The sequence below is a fragment of the Fusarium proliferatum genome (assembly GCF_900067095.1).
Source record: "Fusarium proliferatum ET1 genome assembly, contig: FPRO_scaffold011, whole genome shotgun sequence".
Classification (NCBI taxonomy): Eukaryota; Fungi; Ascomycota; class Sordariomycetes; order Hypocreales; family Nectriaceae; genus Fusarium; species Fusarium proliferatum.
The window spans coordinates 1,356,074-1,376,354 of NW_022194800.1; the positions used below are offsets into that span (position 1 = coordinate 1,356,074).

Below are 20,281 nucleotides of genomic sequence, written 5' to 3' on the forward strand. Positions count from 1 at the left end.
CGTTGTAAGGTTTTGAACTGTTCTAGAAAACGAGACCATCAATCAGTTATTCTTTAAATAGTCAAAAAGGACAATATTCTCAGTTCTCCCTATCGTATTTTAGCTAACATTATGCTAGCTCCTCCTGTGAGCAGCCTCGATCAGCTCGCGAAGGTGTCACACGCATTGCCAACTTCGTCTGGGGTTTTTGTGTTGCACTGGACTTCATTATCGATAAGCCTATCTTATCATCAAAATCCCATGCGTGACGTCACATCATAAGGCCCAATCCTCCATCACCAGCTTCACATGATGAGAATACAAAAGGTGCACTCTCGCCCTCATCGTTTCCGTTGAACTCTGCCATCCCGCGGGATTTGGGGTCCGTCCAAGATCCAGCCAATCCCAACTCCCAATTCCTCACTAGATCACCCCCAAAACTCCTCCCTCCCCCACGGCGGGGCTCCTCCGGCCTCGGCTTCAACGTACAAGACGAGCTGTGATTGGCCCTTTTTCTACAAAACGGTCTTCTTTCCGATGTCATCATGTTGCCCATCATGCGCTCATCTCCACGCTTCGGCATCCGTACATATACCTCCCGCTCCCTGCAAACTCCCCTCTCACGTAGATTCATCTCCAATTCCTATTCACAACTGCCCGCCATGAAGCTCCTCTACCCAACATCCCTCAAACTCGACGTCCAGAGCCTCGAGGGCTTCTCCGTCGACCTCTTCCCCTACGACGTCAAGAAGACCATCCCCGAAGAGCACGTCGACGCCGAGATCCTCGTCACCTGGACAAACACACCCGAGAACCTAAAAGACGCGGCAAAGCGCCTCACAAAGCTCCAATGGATCCAATCCCTCGCCGCTGGGCCAAATGATGTTCTGGGTGCTGGGTTCGACGCCTCCAAGATTAAAATCACAACGGGCTCGGGTCTGCACGATCACACTGTCGCTGAGCATGCGCTGGGTCTGCTGCTCAACGCCGCGCGCCGCTTCTACGAGATGCGCGATTATCAACTTCAAGGAAAATGGCCCGGTCATTTAGGCGGTCCTCAGCCCGATAGACCCAAGAATGCATTCACGACACTGCGCGATGCGCGTGTTCTCATCTGGGGCTTCGGCAACATTGCAAAGACCCTCACCCCGCAGCTCGTCGGCCTCGGCGCCGAAGTTCGGGGCATTGCGCGCCGAAAGGGTGTCCGCAACGGAATTGAAGTCTACAGCGAAGACGACCTCGACGCACTCCTCCCCGAGACCGACGCTCTCGTCATGATTCTGCCTGGCTCTGACTCCACGCGCCACGTCCTCAACGCTCAGCGCCTGAAGCAATTGCCCAACCACGCGTGGGTCGTCAACGTGGGGCGCGGTACATCTGTGGACGAGGATGCTCTTGTCGATGCGCTTGAGAAGGGAGAGATTGGCGGTGCGGCGCTGGATGTTTTCGAGACTGAGCCTCTTCCTGAGCCGAGCAGGATCTGGAAGGCTCCTAATACTATTGTGTCACCGCACGCGGCTGGTGGAAGACCTCAGGGTGCCGAGGGGCTTATCGCTGATAACCTAAGACGGTTTAGGGCGAAGCAGGAGCTGAAGAACCTCATTTAAAATAGAATAGAAAATAAAACAAATACTTTGAGTTAATAGCGATTGGTTCTTTAGTGAAGATTTGGTGATCGGAACGTGCATTCTGTAGACAAAGTCCATGATCCAATTGATGAGGGCATTCGCGACAAATCCGCGACCCCACTTTTCTACCATGATGAAGCAATTCTCAGACATTCTTGGCATTACTGGCTGAACATCACTCGACGAGATATTACAAGCTTAATGGGATGTAAAGATTAGCCTTCAAAGTGTCTCGAACTAGGTAGGATAGAATGCAAAAAAAGGTTTGAAGGAGGCTTCAGCATAGCTTGAAGAGGAAAGGTTCAATGAGTGATAGAGAAGAAGACCGTCAGGGTACTTTGGCTCTAATCGCCGTGATACAGGCTGAGTATGAGAACACCAGAGCAATTCAAGCTAGCGTCACATCAAGGTCGGAAGGAAAGGGAATTGAGTGATCGGCCGATCTATTGACTATCGAAAAAAGAATTCAAAGCAAACTGCAAGTCCGAACGAAACGAATGTCTAGTACATGTTCAAATCTCCATCATGATATCCCAGGCTGAGTTATCATGCTCCCCCTATTACTTTTCGTGCTGTGTCATGCCCAGCTCAGATTCTACCATCCAAAGCTGAAACTCGAGCACCCTCCAGTGCTCCTTATACAAGTGCCGGTGAGGAGTTGCCGCTTAGTTGTTCTTGTGTCCGTTGTCGCCAGAGTTCTTGTCCTTGGGGGGTAGGGGAGCCTTGGGCTTGTCACCAACACGGGGCTTGTCCTCAGGCTTGATGCCGCGCTTGTTGTTGGGAGGGTTGACGGGGGCCTTGTTCTTAGGTGGCTTATCACCAGCGTGGTCCTGATCTTTGACTGGAGGCTTGCCCTCAGGCTTGTCGTCCCTCTTGTTGTTGGGAGGGTTGACGGGAGCTTTGCCCTTAGGTGGCTTATCATCAGCAGGGGGTTGGTCCTCGGCAGGAGGCTTTCCCTCAGGCTTGTTGTCCCTCTTGTTGTGAGGGGGGTTCTGAGGAGCCTTGTTCTTAGGCTTGTCACCAGCATGGGGCTCATCCTTGACAGGAGGCTTGCCCTCAAGCTTAACATCCCTCTCAACCCTGACCTTCACCTCACCACGCGGCTTATCCTGCGTAGGCTTGGTGTTTGGTACAGCCTTGTCGGAGCAAGCCTTGTCAAAGACATACAGGTTGTTTCCCTGGTTGGGGACCTGGGCAGCAGGGACAGAGTAGAGCTTGCAGGTAGGAGCCTTGGCGTCAGCGGGGAGACCGAAGAGGAAGCTCTTGCAGGAGGAGTGCTCGGTGCAGAGCTTCTGGCAGGCCTGGGCGGTAGAGGCAGTTGGAGTGGAAAGGGGTTGGATATCGGTGGAGGGAGTGGCGGAGGGAGCGATGTTGCACTGCTGGGAGCGGGTGTCGAAGGGATGGGCGAGGATGGCGGTGGCCATTGAGGCGGTGAGCATGGCGATGGTGGTCTTCATGATGAAAGATGGTTGAAGTTGAAGTTGAAGTTGAAGTGAGTTGAAAGAATGTTGAGAGTGTAAAGATGCTTGATTGAAGTGATTGTGTTGGTGAGGAAAGGTCAGTCTTTGTCGAGATTTCATGATCCCTTTATACCTGCTGAGTCGATCATATTCAAGGATCTCATAGACAGTATTGTTCCGCAACTCATCATGACCGCGTCAGCTATTTCCGTCACGTCGTGAAGATCAGAAGCTTTGGCCTGCTGGAGTTTACAGCATAGCAGTCTCAATGGCAATGCAACTCGAAGTTGGAGCCAGGTCCACACCATGCATGCAAGCAGTGCCGTTGTTGATAGTCCCGAGCTTACGTGCCCCATTATGAGTTCACTAAGGTAAATCTTCTAGAGTTACATGATCATCATACCTACGTGGTACAGAAATCATGATCTTGGGCACCAAGCCAGTAGGACCGTACGGAGTAGGAGTGACCTTACTCACAGCATGACGAATTTCCTGTAATAGTACCAATGCCGTTGCTATGTTTACTACCAGCTCCATTCGTTCAGTCATTAGTGGCCGGCCATTCACTGGACGGAAAGTTCCGTCGTTCATTACGGCTGGGATGAAATGATCGCTGATTGTTGACCAGCATTAGGCCGATCCCCCACATGCCGTTGAAACAAATCGACGTTTCCCTTCGGGACCTTGGTAGGTTTGCGCTAAAAAAAATTGTTTGTAGGTTCAAGGCTTGCAGTAGCCGCGTGGAGTCAACGGCTGAGGCTCCATTGAGGCTCTGCATAAGGAAATGTTCAAGTTATGAATATAACTTGGATACCAGTCACGGTCCAATAATTATCATACTCGAGATATGCAGTTTTCCAAGTTTTTAACAGTTGACTAATTGCTGGTTGTTGATCGCACTCAGCCTGTCAAGTTCACATATACAAGGTATTAGAGCTAGACATCACGCATAGATAATACCCAACCTATTCCAATCTTAATCTCGTTCGCAATACAGCCCAAACTTGATGAACCTCAACCATTAATCAACGGCTCCCGGGTAGTTTTCAACTAATCTTTTAATATTATTATCCCTATTCTATGTGGCTGTGCATTTCCGCTTCCTCGATCCACTCGACGTGAAACATCCAGCGTCTTAACTACTGCGTACAGTGCGCCCCAGAAAACGTTTCTACCGCATAAAAACATCCACGTAATCGGTACCAAAGCTCACCACCTGGTCCGATCTGCCGACACTAGGGGAGGAAAGAAAACTCAGGACCTTGACCCTAATCGATGAAGATCTTTAGGTAAAGTTAGCCTAAACTTAGGGGATTCTTTACTAAATTTATTTTGACACCCCATATCAAGGTCTGACGTTTTCTTGCTCCCTGAGGCGACACTGATACCTACAGTTACTGTTCTTACTTATAACTTAAGCACGCCAATTGGTTTCAAAAACAAAGAGCAGGTCGCATTCTACTACTATTTACTCAAATGAGTCCTCGGCTTCCTTAAATCTGGCTATAATCTCCCTGACGGCTTGCAATGGCAGGGCCTCTACCGTCCGGCCCATATTGCCCGTCATAGTCTCAGCCATACAAAGCGCATTGTATATAGCCTCTTCTGTAGCATCCGCTGCTGCTTCAAACAAGCCGTTGATAGTCTTGTTGTCAGTCGCCTCTACATCAATCAGCTCAGGCTTAAAAGGATCAATGGTCCTCTCCTCGCCAGCGGCTGTCTGCACGGGTATCTCAGCAGCTGTGGAAAACGCAAGAAATAGATCTCCCGAAGGGTTGTGAGCATAGCTGCCCACGCGCGCAAGGCCCATGGTCGCTCGCTTGGCCAGCCGCTTGAGCTGGCCAGGAAGAAGCGGTGCGTCCGTGGCAAGTATGACGATGATGGACCCGTCCTTTTTATCCTTTGCATCGTTGTACGCTTTATCGTGAGCAGCGGCGGCTTCGTCTTTTGCCCTTCTCTTTTGTAGGATCCGTCCGACGGGGACGCCTGAGATGTGCAGATGCTGGAGTCTTCCATAGTTTGCCTGGACAAGGGCGGCCACTGTGTACGACGTGTCGTTTTGCCCAGGCACGATTCTACTGCTGGTCCCGGTGCCACCTTTCCCTCCGTGGCACAGCATACCTGTACCGCCGCCCACGTTGCCCTCGGCAATGGGCCCATCGGAAGCGTTGGTGATAGCGTGCACAACGTGCTCCGGCGTAACTGCGAACTGCCTCAGATCGTTGAGATGCCCGTCAAACGTCTCAGCGACAACTGGCAGTAGGAACCAATCGATTCCCTCCTCGCCTTTTCCGTAATGCTCAATTGCGTACTTGTAGATACCGGTATAACATGGCCCAACGGCAAAGCTATTGGTGATGAGAATGGGCGAGTGCAAGAGACCGCTTTCTTCGATCCAGTGTGTCCCAGTCATTTCTCCAGATCCGTTGAGACGGAAGACGCCGGCATGGCAGGCCTTGTGGAACCAGTCTTTGCGAGGGAGGATGGTGGTTAATCCCGTGTTAATTTGCCCACTCTCATCACGGATAGTGGTCGTATGGGCAAGGACACCGGGAACGTCTGTGATGCCATTTTTCGGACCAGGTGACCAAAACCCAAGATGTGCCTCTGGAATGACATCGCGGAGCCTGCCGCGGGGTTGCTGCTGGGATGTATTGGCTGCCATTATTTTAGACATACGTATTCTGGCGCTTTTATGTAATAATCCACTGAGCCACTATGGAAGTCTTGATACAGGAGTGTAACTGTTTCCCTCTATTTATAAGCTGGATGAAAAAGATATAGAGGTTTTGCTGCGGTGTTTTCTGAATTTCGGCATGAGTCACATCGATCCATTAATCTCCTGCTAACCTTACTTACAGTCCAAAAGAGAAGGTACTAAGGTGTATAATACTACATAGAACCTGGAGCCGGATCACGTGGAGGTTCGTTATTGCGCAGGATTTATTCACCACCACTTTTATTAGAATGTAGGGTGCTAATTAGCAGGGCATTGTGCTCGAAGGAGCTGCCTTTTCTCAAAATGGAAGAGTCATATGATATTTTACCCCTCTTTGAGAGATAAGCTAGATTGCATCGGAAATGCCTCAGCTAGACAGATCAATCAGTCGATCAACGGTTAAACAACTCTTACTCTAACCACCAAGGGAGAGGGGTCTTGACATTCAGCGAACAAGCCGGTCAATGATCATAGCTTTGCTGTTTCCATCCGGCCGGCGGATCATCCCACTTCCCGCTCCAGCATTAGCTTCAGTGACAAGCTTTCGGGATATAAATAGATTTCGGCATTTATCACCAATAGACGCTCTTGAATTGTTTTCGGATGAAACGGAAGAAAGGTTTTACCGAGCTGACTTGTTTAATGTTTCTGTTGGGAGAAATGGATATCAAGATGCAGGGGTTGAGCACGAAGGCCTCAATATTGAGACTAAGAGTGGCTGAATGTTTCAAAACCCGAGTTAAACCATTTATTTTGGGGGAGCATGGAAAAGTGCTTACGAATTCGAAGAGTGGAAGCTGCATATGGCGGAGTAGAAGCCTGCATGAATCTGAATCAATAGTTCACAAGAGAGCCCTTGATGAGTCCACAATGGGTTTGAGAATCTGGGAGAATGAGCTATCGGGAGTGTAGGTGAAGGGGAAATACGTGTGTGTTGGCCGACGAAATGACCAATTTCGGGATCGAGACTAACCTCTCTGGATGAATGATGAGACCATCGAAAGAGCACTCCCGAAGTACTTCTGAGTAACACCAGTCGATACAGGATCTCACGGAAATCAAGCCAAGAGGGTTATCCAGCTGAATGAAGAATATGAGGAGGAGCATCTCATAGTTGGCCCTGAACTCGAGAGTCACTTATCACAAAGAGCGAGTGACACGAGATTGAATTGCAGACCTCATCCTTTCCCATCGGGTCGAGGGGGAAGCTAGCTGTTCCATAAGTCGTCGAGACCCTCATTGACAACGACACTCGAGTCTCAAGGAGCGAATGCAGATTAGATTTCTTCCCATTCGCCGCCATGACCTCTGGTATGATTCCAAAAGATTAGCTAGCCACAAGACTTTTCCATCTTCATCGAAGCTAGATGACGGAACTCCTAAGCCTGGGTCTGCCGACAAGATGCTTTTTCCCACATCACGATTCTCAATCTGAAAAGTTTGGGCCTTAGCTCCCAGACTATCGATTTCGAATTCATGCAGACCTCCATGTTGAAGGTCTTTGTACACAGAATAGCGCGACAAACGCGTCACTCAGAAAGGACTCCTCTCAACTGCATTAACAAACTGCACTAGATGTTCGAATGCTTCGAGGATAAATACTTGACTTCTCTCCCATCAACTTCAAGTTTTCTCATCACAGCATCAAAAATTCTAACACTCTCGTTCATCTTCACTACACTCTTTCAAACACATTCTTTTACCTTTCTCAATCTCTTCAACACTCAGCTCAAAATGAAGTACTCTCTCACTCTCCTTTCCCTCTCCATGGCCTCCGCCATGGCAACCCCCTTTGCCTCCACCACCCCAAAGTGCAACATCGCCCCCAGCGCCTCTTCCAACCGCAAGGTTCAGCCTTACCATACCGGTAAAGCTGACACCGCCATCGACTGCCAGACCTTCTGTGCCTCCGATGACCACTGCAAGAGCTTCGCCTTTGGTCTCGTCAAGGGACACTCGCAGCCTAGCTGTCTCCTCTTCAAGGTCTCGGCTTCCGAGGTTCCTGCTCGCGCGGACGGTCTTCACGTCTTTGATAAGCAGTGTGCTGCTGATCGCGTTCCTACTTCTGCGCCTACTACCTCTGAGCCTTGGGGTACCGTGCACAAGAAGGTTCTTGTTCGCCGATCTTTGAAGTGCAACTGTGCTACTTCTGGCTCTGCTAGCAGTGATGTTGAGCCGTTCAAGACTACCACTGCTGCTACTGCGAAGGACTGCCAGGCTCTTGCTGAGGCGGACTCTTCTTGCCAGAGCTTCTTGTATGGTCTTCCTAGCGGATCAAGCACTCCTGTCTGCAAGCTTTACAAGGTTGCTGCTGCCAAGGTTCCTGCTCGTGCCGACACTCTCTTTGTCTTTGATAAGGGCTGCTCTTCTAAGCAGGTCCCTACTACTCCTCCCACTGAGGACGCTCCCCGCGGTCTCGTCGGTACTGCCAAGGCTACCAAGGTTCAGAAATCTGCGCCCAAGGTCACCAAGGCTGCTAAGGTGAAGGCTGAGAAGCAGACCAACGACGCTTACGAGGTTTCTAACCCCAAGCCAAAGAGCACCAAGGTGCAGAAGCCCAAGGTTAAGGCTACCAAGGTCGCCAAGGTTGAGGACGACAACACCCAGTACGCTCAGGTTGAGGATGACTCTGTTAAGCACCAGGCCAAGGCTACCGAGGTTAAGAACAAGCAACCAAAGGCCACCAAGGTCGCAAAGGTCCAGAAGAACGAGGACAAGGCTGGCAAGACGGAGGCTAAGGTCACCAAGGTTGAGAACAAGCAGCCCAAGGCTACCAAGGTCCAGAACAAGGACGAGACCAAGAACACCAATGACAAGGACTCCACCAACGAGAACAAGAACGTCAAGGCCGACAGCCCCAAGACCCTCGCCACCAAGGTCCGCAACAACGAGCACCAAGCCACCAAGGTCCAGGCCGTTGAGCACCAGGCTACCCAGGCCGAGGGTAAGAAGTCTGCTTGCAAGACCACCAAGGGCTCTGTTACCCAGCCCAAGATCACCCAGGCTTAGGGGGAACCTCTTTGAGGAGGAAGTGGCTATGTCAAGTTTGCTCTAATGAAGAGCCTTCATTTCTTTCTCTGTCTTGATCACATGGTCTCCATTGCTCTGTCTGTTCGTCATTCCCGGTTTCTCGAGCGACGACAGGCTCTGTCTCTGTTGACCATCATTTTCCTTTCGTATCTATCTGCTTCATCTTCTGTACTCTTATAATGGTTACATAGATTCGAGCTATATAGTCTTTCAATAACATACATTTCCTTTTCAACCTTGTCGCGCGCTTTTGATAACAAATTTTGATCATTAGACATTAATTAGGGATGAAGATGCATTTGCATAATGGGCAGTCGACGTGTTGTTCTTTGAACCAAGAGTCCAAGCATCTGGTATGGAATACGTGCTCGCATGTTAAACGACGTACATCTTCCTCGTCCCCTAGAGTCTCAAGACATACGGCACTGCATAGCAATGACTGTTAGAATTACTCCAACTTTGTAGCGTTTTGACGTACCATATCTCTGCTAAGCTGATTTCTGTTGAGCTCACGCTTGATTGCTTTCTAACATCCTTGTACTTGATGGATGGATTCGCTCGGTTTAGTGTCTGTAGGTTATGTCGCTCTATGGGCGTTCGCTGTCTTGGCGGTACGCGAATGACGGTCATCCGAGGATTTCGACGGGGATTACAGCTTCGGAACTTTAATAGGATACTTGAGCAGGTCAACCTCAACTGGCTTGAAAGCTGGTCAGTGTGACCTACATGATAATGGTGAGTATGGCGAGAGTTCCACCAAACAAGAACCAGGGTAGGTGCACGCCCGAAGCCCTGCCATAGTAGTCTTTAGCCCCAAAACCGTACTCCCAGATATGTTTCGCGGATGGAGAGTTCATCAGAGGACTTACATCGAGGGCTCTTTACATGTGAATATCTGCAAAGGTCGACCGCATTCACGATCCGAAACGGGTAGACATGCCTCGGTTAAACAATTTTCGAGCTTTTGACTGATTGTCGGATAAATCTAGAGCGGATATCAAAAGCTAAGGTGTTTCATAAAACAATTGTCTGATGACAGTCCAGACCAGCAAGAGATATGAACAATAAGAACAAGATAACAGTGATGAAAAAGGGCGAGTATGAAGAGAGAGATGCTGTTCAAATCATGCTCAATTGATATGGACATTGCCCATCTTTCAAGGGATGCCGAGAATAAGATCCAACTGACAAGACCAGCCAAGCACAGTAGCACTCTTTTGCACTGCCACTCTCCCACCCTCGCTAAACCCAACCCGGACACTAATCACCAGCCAAGAGCCCATAACCCACGTCGTCATCATCCATCGTAACCCTTCAAAACAGGCCGAAAATAAAGGGTACAGACCCTGAGATCATTCCTTGACGCGTATATTCCAGTTTGTCTAGAACACAAAGTATTGTTTCAGGATTCCATCGTGTGCTCATCGTATGGACTGTTAATATACATATACAAAACATGACTGGGTTCGTCGTATAAATGTGGATCGCCAAGTTCACTCCTGATGATGCCAAGTCGGCTTTGTTCAAGTTATCCGGTAGTTGCGTGTACGCGGTGAACAAATTTTCTCTTTCTCCCTGCTCAATTAGCAAATCAATTGCATACCTTAGAATATGGTTAAGGTTTAAGCATACTGTTCAAACTCTAGGGGCTGGCCGACTTTATCTGACACTGAATTTCAGCTCTGCCCCATTCCCCTCCCCCCTCTCTTTTCCCTTGTCACCATCATCATGGGTCTTGACTTTGGTCAGGCGATTGGCACTGCCTGTGCGACATTCGCCGTCACCAACGTCGACGACATTTTTGTTCTTGTCGCATTCTTCGCTGAGGCTACGACGAGTCGGTCGCTCACGCCTGTCAAGATTGCCATCGGACAATATGTCGGCTTTACGGTAATTGTTGCCATGAGCATGATTGGGTATGGCGCGTCTCTACTCATTCCCGCCGAACCAATTGGATTTCTTGGCCTTTTGCCAATATTGTTGGGTATATGGCGGATTCTGAGCTATATCTTCAGCAAGGATGAGGACGAAGAGGAGGCTCTAGATCAAGAGCTGACGACTGCCGATGGGTTCAAGAGTGTTTTCAAGGTCGCTTCTATTACTGTCATGAACGGCGCCGACAATATCAGCACGTACATTCCGCTCTTTGCAGAAGCAAAAGCTGGAGAGCTGGCGATATATATCGTCGTTTATTACATCATGCTTGGGGTATGGTGCTGCGCAGCATACCTCATCATGCGGCAAAAGCATATTCTACACATTGCTCAGAAATACGCCCGCAGGTTGGTGCCGTTCCTGTATGTTGGCCTCGGAATCTTCATCATCGTCAACTCGGAGTGTTATCCATGGGCTATTGAGGAGATTGACGATGGCATTGCTTCACATCCTGGCAAGATCGTCATGGGAGTCACGACTGCTGGTTTGTTGGCGATCTGCATTAGCGCCATGCTTTGGAGGAAGTTGAGCCAGAGATCGGAGGAAGTTATGGTCGAAGATGTATCATCTGCTGTCGATGGTCAACGGGAAACACAAGAAGGAGGACAAGATACCGCGCAGCAAGTTGGAGAGCAATCTGAAGCTTCCAGAGACACAGGTAAGGCTTAAGACTCTCCTTGTACGCCGGTACTAGAAGTTGACTAACAGGGAACTAGGCGACGTCGACGATCCTACGAACAAAGCCGGAACGCAAGTAAGGAATGTCCCCATCGACGATCCCAGAGAGGGAGGCTCGGCGGTATAAAGACCATTGCAGATAAAGAGATGACTCTAGCGGGAGGTAGCACCTGGTCTGGCATCAAGTTATCCTTAATGATATTTTTTCCCTTCGGGACATCATCATTTACGAAAGCCACTACAAAACGTCCAATCCACCGAACTACCGAGGGTGAACAAGCTCAGCAAAGCTACCGTTATTGTGCAGATTTTCTGCCCTCAAGTGCATTCGCAGAACGCCCCCGTTCGACGCCATGTCGGGCCATATTTCTAGCTTCAGTTTCATCCCGCTTACCATGTCTTAGTGTCAACCTTTGACGAGACTCCCTGTTTTAGATGTCAATGCAATAGGACGGCAACGATGCAAGTTCTGGACATCGCATCAACGCTTATCTGATACACAAACCACCCGGGCACTTGCATTAACAACATACAGTCCGACGCAAACAATTGTATCGATAAGTCACCTCCAAAGTTTGTAATAGTAAGGGTCTAGATTCCGACACCTGACGGGCGTCTGACTCGCCGATCAGCCGGGTTCATCATACTCAGACGACATTGACGAATCGGAATTGATCCTAATATGTCGTTGGACAGAGATACCACTTCAAATCACCGGACTATGCTGAAACGATAAACAAGCTTTGAGGCCCGATTGATAGTGTGCGGCACAACATCCGTCGTCGATCAATCGTCTTTCAGGCTGAATCATGACATAATGCCCCGTGCTTACTCCGCTTTTCAACCAAATTCTTCGACTCCAAATTCCCAAGGCGCCACTGAAACTAACAGCCAACCTTTCCGACATATCAGAATCTCATTTATTAGATACACAAAATGGCTGCATCAAGTAAGAACCCCGAACGTATCGCTGAACTCCGACAGAGTGAGGTGCCAATCCCATGGTGTGACGAGTTTGAGAAGATGATAAGCGGAATGAAGTCAGTCTCATCCACTTCACTCAAGGAATTATCTAACGTGGTTCATGCAGCTTCAACACGGGCAACTCGCTGGAAATGATGGATTACAAATTAGCTACAAAGAAGAAACTGCTCTCTTTTAACGATGAGAGTATTCCAGATGGCAACACCCTCAAATCGTTAAAATCAAGACGCATGGCAATAGCAAAAGAAATCTTTGGAAAGCTAGGCCAAGACGTCACCATCGAGCCCCCCTTCTTTCTCCTCTGGGGCTGCAACATCTTCATCGGAAACGGCGTCTACATGAACAGAGAGTAAGCCTCACAGCCCCCACAAGAACCCCTTTCGCTCAGAACTAAACAGGGTATCGATCCACGACAACGCACTTGTTACTATAGGAGACGGTGTACTTATAGGTCCTGGAGTTTGTATCTGCCCAGGAACTCACGCTGCAGATATGCAAAGCCGGAGAGAAGCGCAGGGTACTTCGTTTGCGCTGCCGATACGTATTGAGGCGGATTGCTGGATAGGAGCTCGGGCTACGATATTGCCAGGTGTTACCATAGGGAGAGGAGCGACTGTTGCAGCGGGGGCGGTTGTTATTAAAGATGTTGAGGCGGAGACATTGGTGGGAGGAGTTCCGGCGAGGCTTATTCGGAGTTTGAAGGTGGATCCAGCATGAAGAGCGACGAATTGGTAGATTTCCCTTTGAGGTTCAGGCTGTCGCGACGTGTCAAAAGAAACCGATCGCATTGATGTCACTAGACCTATCTTGTTTGACCCAAACGCCATGCTTATCTACATCAACCTCCTCCACTCACAGACTATGCACCCGCCACAGCACCTGCTACCTCCCCAACAACCTCATCAATAATCTTCTTCAACTCCTTCGACACCACTGCAGAAAACAACACCATGACCACAAAGAACTCATCCCCCTGCACATAAACACTAAGCTCCTTCTCCCCAAACCTCTTCCAGCCAGCACTCCCATACTTAGCCAGCTTCTTCCCACTCTGATCATACAACTCAAACCCAGTGCCTGTCATCTGATTCACCTTCCACTTGAACTTGCCCATGTGCGTATGAAACCCCCAACTCCCCGTCATGCTGCTGTTCTTGATCACCATTGGCTGGTTGAACACTGACACGTCGATGCGTGATGTGCTGAGATGCATTGTCGCCGATGCTATTATGTTTTCGGGGGCCGCGTGGCCGCGGTGCATGAGGAGGGTTGAGCTGCTGGGACGTTTGTAGATTGTGTACAGGGGAGGAGAGTCTTTGGGTGCGGTTGAGGGGAGGATGGAGAGAAGGTTGTCGTCTTGGGGGTGTGGACGGATGGTGAAGACTTGAGAGCCATTGGAAGAGGAGCCTTGGGGTCCAGATGATCCGTATAATACTGTTTTCAGTAGTTTCTCCATGAGGGCGACTCTTGAGGTGATGGTTGGTTTGTATTGACTGCTGTGTTTTATTATAGGAGAGCTGAACAGGCCAAAAAGGTCGGTGAGGGATCCATTGTCAATTTATATCTGTTTTGCCAAGTGGCGTCAATATATAAGCTCATGTCATTTCCCGTAAAGGGAACTATGCTGCGACAGTGGTTGTCATCAGCAGGTTAGTGCACAGCCCTGTTGGGTTGGTGGCAAGTCAAGATGATTGGTCGGTTCGTTCAAGCGGCGGTTTTACGTGCATGAAACTCCAACGCGGAACTGAGACAAGTGACGACGATTCCGCTGCCATCGCGCATGTTTTGTCAATGCATTTGAATCATTCTAGATACTAGTCGGTCCGAAATTCGGTTCAAGTCTTTGCACCTCGAGGCTTGTAGCTATTCTAGTGCCCAGAAGCAGATACCGTTCAGTTCGTCGATATTACCCACTGTGTTAGATGAAAGCATCATCCAATCAAAACTTGCGGACATTGAGAGAGGCGAAAGATCTTCACTATAGCTCATCGTACAAGGCTGAGTAAGTCTGTTAGAAGTACTGATCCCAGGATAACAAAGGCTTATATACTTTAGATTAATAACTATCTGCCATTTAATTTAATATTGAATAAGTAATGTTAGACTTGATACATTTCAGAGTAAATAAATAAATTGAATATGTTTACTGCTTATATAGATCCCCGATCCAGTCCGCAATCATTGCCACCATCTCCTTGGTACAGCTATGGCCCGTGTTATCCTGTATGAAAATCCTCGCCTTGCTTTTTGCCGCAAACTCCCCATTCATCGCCATCTTCCTCCTCGTGAGCCATGACTCAGAAAAGCTTGTTGGCACAAGCGCATCATGCTTGCCATTGCACATTAGCAACGGAACCGTCCTGGGGAACTCATCTCTGGCCATCCTGTCACCTTCTCTCACCAATTCCGCGAGAGCCCTTGGCCACCTTCGTCTCTGCTCCTCACTCATGACTTTCTCTAGCTCATCATACGGGACCTTGTCAAGCTCGTCTTGATCGACCCCAAAAGCGACTGCATTGAGGCCGAGTCGGGAGAGAAGAAGAGAGGTTAGATTGGGGCAGCCGACCACGATTGCAAATGCTTCAAATTGGCGGGGTGCTACTGAGGCCATGCGCCAGGCTGTATGGCCTCCCAGTGATACACCTAACATGATATTGTGAAAGTTGCGAAATCGAGGCAAATATGCTGGCAAATAGTCCAGGATGAGCTTGAAGTCCTGAGCAGAGCCTGATATCATGGACATCAAATCTATTCTAAGCATAGACAGTTAAACGAATACTTCAACTTGGTGAACGGGTAAATAGACGAATAAATTCGTGCGTTTCACTTACCCGTGATTCTTATTACCATCCGACCAAGTCTGATTCGCTCGTTGATCGATCTGAAGTCTGTTTAGCGGATACCCAGAGTAGATCCATGCACCACAACTTCGTACCTCTCGATCACCATGGTTTCTCATGTTCATTGTCACCGCAATCATGGGCATCCTTTTCCGTCTCCGATCCGTTCTGTAAATGTGCAAGATCTCATGAGCAATGCCCTCAGTGACGAGGTACGTTCTTGTTCGGTTATGAGCAAGATATAAGACAGCTATATCATCGCTAGGCAAGTCATCCAAATCCTCGAGTCCGTACAGGTAGATCTGAACGCCACCTACGACAAGGCAGGATTTGCTGGAGCGCGGAGTGGTAGGTGGTAGTGAAAACCGCGGCTCTAGTCCATCATATGCAGCAGACGATTCCGTAGGCATGTTGTGCTCTGATCGTAGAATAATTTATTTGACCGGCGACAGGGCAGGAAATGGGAGTATTTAGGTGGCATAGACCAGGGACAGGAAATATGACATCAAACTGCCCATATGTAATGCACAAGACTCGTTGTGCAAGCCAACGGCAGCGGGCAGTAATATTGCCTATAGGTGATGAGGCCGAGAGACGGAAAACCGGCACAAAAGGTCATGCTAGGGCCTTTTGATTTTGACTTTTTTTACCGGCGTCAGCATCATTCGGTGAATCGTTTTCGGCTGCTTCTTAGTTCTATTCAAGGGTTCTCGTGTTCCGGTCAGATAATAATTCATAATTTGTGCCGAGAGCATGAATGCCATTGATGCAAGGGAGTAAGTAAAGTCAACTTATCCCTGCATAGTTTAGTCAAGATTTGCCGCATGTGTAAGCGTAGAAAGATGGCGTAACCATTTCGGCAAATTCGGTAAATATGGATGTGTAAGCGGGCTCTTCAACGATCTCCTCCCCACTGGGCACGCTTTGACTCCAGCCGTCTGGGTTCGTTTGTAGAGGTTAGAGAATGAGATATCTTAAATAGGGAGCACGTGGAGCGAGGACTAATTACGCATGTAAGATTCCCGTATGCTCGATTTAAATACACCTATTATTCCATGTTTCTATTTTTTATAATTTGTTCTTAAGTTCCAGTATCTGTCAAACTAGTATTCTATCCAGTGTCTTTGTCGAAGGGTAGCATCCCTAGAATCTCTTAAATAATGAAGCTGCTTAATGTTATGCTTCTCTCAGCGTTGTCCGCCTGTATTGAGGCCGGGCTGGTTCATGGACGTTGTCAAACCCTACCCTCAGGCCAATCCCCGGGCCATGTCTCCAACGTCAGCATCACCAGTAGCGGCAAGGAACGCAGTTTTCTCGTTTTCATTCCCCCAGGTTATAGCAAAGACCAACCAACACCTGCCATACTTTCCTACCATGGGGGCGTTAGGGATGCAGAAGACCAGCTGCACCTCGATCAGCTTACCAGCCCGGACTTCAACCCGGGATCACTTGTCATCTATCCTCAGGGTATCCAGGTAAGATCCCGCTACAAGGTTACACAGAGACTACAGAATATATACTAAGACTCCAGTAGGACACATGGCAAGGTGTTCCTGGTGTCAAGACAGACGATATCAAATTCACCGCAGATATCCTAGATTACGTCGAGTCTCATTACACGGTAGACAAACTTCGCATCTATGCTACAGGAAAGTCTGACGGCGGTGGCTTCACCAACGTCCTAGCCTGTGACGCCGACATGTCTCTCCGCTTTGCAGCGTTCGCACCCGTATCGGGAGCCTTCTACATCGACGCTCCATCATGTAACCCAGATACGGTCTCTGTTCCATGCAATGCACAACGCGATAACATACCCTTCATAGAGTTCCACGGCGGTAACGACACGACCATCCACTATGACGGCGGAGCGCGCAAGAAGGAGTGTTTACCTAGTATTCCCCATTTCATTCAGCAATGGGCTTTGCGTGACGATCTCGGGAGCAGTAACCAAGAAACCCACATCGCACCCAACACGGTTCGTTACCGTTTTGGCAGCGGCTCGACGGCGGGTTTGGTTGAGCACTATTTTGAGTCGGATATTGGCCATGATTGGCCAAGCACGGCGCCAAACGACGACAATCAACGCTCTGGCCACCATGTTGCCAGCTACAACGCTACACCTATCATCGTCGATTTCTTCTCACGGCATTCCTTGTGATTCAGTCTCCAGTTGAGTAGCTTGAAACTGACTTTAGCAGGTTCAGGTCATCTGCACTCATTTATGTATAACCGAGATAAGTGAGATGATCCATGACCTAAGAAGCTGCGTGGTGTGAAATGGACGGGAGTTTTTCTTGGTTTGTCAAATTACGTTGTACAACTTGGTTAAAGTGGCAAGGCTCTTGCTAAATAGAACTCCGAGTAGTTGGTTGAAGAGTATGTAACTATAGGGATGACTGCCGCCTATAAGGTTAACCTTGAGGCTGCAAACACAGGTGATGTATGAGAACACGGTATTTCTTTCCTCAATAAAGAGTATGTAACAAATGAACAATACGGTGGGCCAATTATACATACATACGCGTCTTGGTGAACGAAACAACATGACCAGTAATACATAGGGGCAGCTTGAACTAGTCTGCAGCTGCGCTGGATAACAGGCGAGACTGCTAAATGGGCTGCACCGAGTCTAGCTAGAATGAAATAGTATTGTACAACATGTCATCTACAGGCTCACTCGCTATTAATGACATGTGTTGGCCGTGTACCTCGGCATCGAAATTAGAGAAGAAATGCTGGAAGATATCTTCAGAGAGTGAAAATTTGGGACTAAGGAGCTGGTCCACGTTGCTGAATTGCGGGGAAACCGAGTACCACAGCTGTTCAGTATCTTGGGGCATTGAATTCAAGTCTGTCATCAGAAGGCCGTCTGACTGGCACTGATTGTCCATCAAAGTATGGGCCTGAGGCTCAACTAGACCCGCGTTGGTGCTTTGCTGGGCCGAAGCTGCTAAATGTGGCTGGGGATCCGAAAGGTCAGATGAGCTCGATTGTGAGGCTCTTGTCTTGCCCAGGATTTTTTGAGCCCGATCGAATAACTTGTACATTACATCGGCGCTCCAATATGTCATTCTGAGGTTAGAGAGTACAAGCATGCATAGCTGCATCTTATGGGTTGCAAGAGCATGTATCAGAGCCGTGGTCGACTTGCAGTCCGACAGGTGAATCTGCATGGCGGGGATGATGGCGGTGATTCTGCAGGGCAAGCGAGAAATATGTCAGTGTAACAGTCAGCCAACGATTATATGACAACATACATCATTGGTTTCAAGTACTTTATGGCGTCAAGCTCTATTAGCCTCTGTAACAGGGAATTTGTATTTGCCGCAGCCTCACGAGCACGACGCAAAGCCACTTTGTGCCAGTCTAGAGGCGTCCCTGTAGGTGGAGGCGCAGACTCATTAAGCGCATACGGCCGGTACAGAATCGCTACCGTCGCTCTACTTATTCATTAGCGCTTGAACTAACTAGCCAACACCATGTACGAAGGGAATGTACGAAGGGAATGACGGACTGATAAAACAAGTCGATCTGGTAGGCGTGAATGCTAAGAGTGTCGCACCACTCATCCATAATCCCCGAGTTTGTGGCTGACAATGATTCTATTTGCTGAGCATACTTGTCGATATCATCCATGGTTGGGTCTGGTCCGCTTAAGCGGTAATGAAGTCGCAGTATACCACCGAGAACGTCGCTGATACGGACGAGTCGGAGCCAGAGACTCGTCAAGGCCGCAGAGTCAGCCGGAATGAACCGTCTCTTTGCATCATGGGTGACAGAATCCAGTTCTTGGAGGACATCCTGGGAGGTAGGAAATGGGAGGTCGCAGTCCTCACTATGGATTCGCATGGGGTGCCCCTTGGCCAACGAGACCCAGCGATCTCTAACCACGCACGACCACCAGATACGGCGCCTCAATGCTTGTTCCCGCGGATACATCTGTCCGGCGCGACTACTAGATCGAGGGTTCCGGTGGAGACCGATGCCCTGTGCCAGGGATATGGCGATACCAATCCAGTACCATGCTCCTGTGTGGTCCTGCGGGTCTGTGTACCAGAAGCTTAACAACATAACTGACTGGATCAGTTTCAGCTTCTCGGTGGATCGATCGAGGTCATATAAACACTGGAGATACTCCTTGTCAGTGGTTCACGGCGTTTCCAACAAACGAACGACAACTTTGTCACTGACCTTGGCACGTTCATACATGGCAGTCTTCATAGCTTTCCTGGATGGGAAGTTGAATCGTCTCAGAAGATCGGCATCTGCAAACTACGGCAAATCCAGCAAGTCAGATCTGAGTACCATTCCCCCAAATTGAGCATTGGAAACTTACATTCGTTGCTGCCAACATCATACTCCAGAACAGAAGATCGTGCTTTTTGTGCGGTCCCTGTTGGTGATAGTCATTGAGAAAACCTTCAGCATCCACTATTGGTAGGAAGAAGTGGACATGCTTAAAGTAGGTCCAGATCATGTCATCACAGACATCTGCAGGCAATGTGGTCAAGGCTCCTTCTGAGCGCATGTATTCCACCTGATGTGGCTTGTGCAAAGTATGGAGGGCGTCTTTCGGCGGCAGGTATGGTACGGAGTCCTGTGGGGAGACTGCGTCACATATATCGTACACGGTACAGCGTGGTCCACGTTTGTCTCCTGTAAGTGGTAGGGTGAGCTGATGGGTGTTTTCGCAGCGATTTGAATGGCCTTACCTAGATACGTATCTGGGCTATCATCAGGCAATTTAGGGTCATCCACCACCCCCTTCTCAGCGAACTGGTCATGGTTGTCTTCGCTTCTGGTCAGGCTGTTCACCGGTCTGGATTTCAAGGCAACGCTCAACTCCTCACGTGTGGAACGCGTATCGTATCCAGCATCTCCTATCGCAGAATTGTTACAAGTCTCGTCTGTTGACAAGGCTAGTGGACATACAATCACAGAATCGAGAGGCTGGGTACCCACCTCTGTCTGGAGAAGAAGTCGACTTGGTACGTGGTTGACGAGGTCTAGTATCAGCATCGAATGCAC

The 20,281-nt window shown here is 49.0% G+C and overlaps 10 protein-coding genes across 10 annotated transcripts; 5 read left to right on the forward strand and 5 right to left on the reverse strand.

Annotated features, from left to right (window-relative positions):
- Positions 1 to 524: 524 nt before the first annotated feature.
- Positions 525 to 1,586, forward strand: FPRO_08641 (uncharacterized protein; the record flags this gene model as incomplete). Its single annotated transcript, XM_031222331.1, has 1 exon — positions 525 to 1,586. One exon carries the CDS (start codon positions 525 to 527, stop codon positions 1,584 to 1,586), a length of 1,062 nt encoding a protein of 353 aa, XP_031087801.1.
- A 686-nt stretch (positions 1,587 to 2,272) lies between these two features.
- On the reverse strand, positions 2,273 to 3,064 carry FPRO_08642 (uncharacterized protein; the record flags this gene model as incomplete). The annotated part of the gene is made up of 1 exon (XM_031222332.1): positions 2,273 to 3,064. One exon carries the CDS (start codon positions 3,062 to 3,064, stop codon positions 2,273 to 2,275), a length of 792 nt encoding a protein of 263 aa, XP_031087802.1.
- Positions 3,065 to 4,535: 1,471 nt separating this feature from the next.
- On the reverse strand, positions 4,536 to 5,732 carry FPRO_08643 (uncharacterized protein; the record flags this gene model as incomplete). The annotated part of the gene is made up of 1 exon (XM_031222333.1): positions 4,536 to 5,732. One exon carries the CDS (start codon positions 5,730 to 5,732, stop codon positions 4,536 to 4,538), a length of 1,197 nt encoding a protein of 398 aa, XP_031087803.1.
- A 1,788-nt stretch (positions 5,733 to 7,520) lies between these two features.
- On the forward strand, positions 7,521 to 8,795 carry FPRO_08644 (uncharacterized protein; the record flags this gene model as incomplete). Its single annotated transcript, XM_031222334.1, has 1 exon — positions 7,521 to 8,795. The coding sequence occupies one exon, from the start codon at positions 7,521 to 7,523 to the stop codon at positions 8,793 to 8,795; it is 1,275 nt and encodes a 424-aa protein (XP_031087804.1).
- A 1,749-nt stretch (positions 8,796 to 10,544) lies between these two features.
- Positions 10,545 to 11,556, forward strand: FPRO_08645 (uncharacterized protein; the record flags this gene model as incomplete). The annotated part of the gene is made up of 2 exons (XM_031222335.1): positions 10,545 to 11,409; positions 11,468 to 11,556. 2 exons carry the CDS (start codon positions 10,545 to 10,547, stop codon positions 11,554 to 11,556), a joined length of 954 nt encoding a protein of 317 aa, XP_031087805.1.
- An 809-nt stretch (positions 11,557 to 12,365) lies between these two features.
- Positions 12,366 to 13,130, forward strand: FPRO_08646 (uncharacterized protein; the record flags this gene model as incomplete). The annotated part of the gene is made up of 3 exons (XM_031222337.1): positions 12,366 to 12,469; positions 12,520 to 12,762; positions 12,812 to 13,130. 3 exons carry the CDS (start codon positions 12,366 to 12,368, stop codon positions 13,128 to 13,130), a joined length of 666 nt encoding a protein of 221 aa, XP_031087806.1.
- A 142-nt stretch (positions 13,131 to 13,272) lies between these two features.
- On the reverse strand, positions 13,273 to 13,869 carry FPRO_08647 (uncharacterized protein; the record flags this gene model as incomplete). Its single annotated transcript, XM_031222338.1, has 1 exon — positions 13,273 to 13,869. The coding sequence occupies one exon, from the start codon at positions 13,867 to 13,869 to the stop codon at positions 13,273 to 13,275; it is 597 nt and encodes a 198-aa protein (XP_031087807.1).
- Positions 13,870 to 14,556: 687 nt separating this feature from the next.
- Positions 14,557 to 15,663, reverse strand: FPRO_08648 (uncharacterized protein; the record flags this gene model as incomplete). Its single annotated transcript, XM_031222339.1, has 3 exons — positions 14,557 to 15,166; positions 15,245 to 15,294; positions 15,349 to 15,663. The coding sequence occupies 3 exons, from the start codon at positions 15,661 to 15,663 to the stop codon at positions 14,557 to 14,559; spliced, it is 975 nt and encodes a 324-aa protein (XP_031087808.1).
- Positions 15,664 to 16,413: 750 nt separating this feature from the next.
- FPRO_08649 (uncharacterized protein) lies at positions 16,414 to 17,411 on the forward strand (the record flags this gene model as incomplete). Its single annotated transcript, XM_031222340.1, has 2 exons — positions 16,414 to 16,728; positions 16,788 to 17,411. 2 exons carry the CDS (start codon positions 16,414 to 16,416, stop codon positions 17,409 to 17,411), a joined length of 939 nt encoding a protein of 312 aa, XP_031087809.1.
- A 475-nt stretch (positions 17,412 to 17,886) lies between these two features.
- On the reverse strand, positions 17,887 to 20,272 carry FPRO_08650 (putative cutinase transcription factor 1 beta; the record flags this gene model as incomplete). Its single annotated transcript, XM_031222341.1, has 6 exons — positions 17,887 to 18,448; positions 18,511 to 18,693; positions 18,768 to 19,378; positions 19,445 to 19,525; positions 19,590 to 19,909; positions 19,966 to 20,272. The coding sequence occupies 6 exons, from the start codon at positions 20,270 to 20,272 to the stop codon at positions 17,887 to 17,889; spliced, it is 2,064 nt and encodes a 687-aa protein (XP_031087810.1).
- Positions 20,273 to 20,281: the final 9 nt, after the last annotated feature.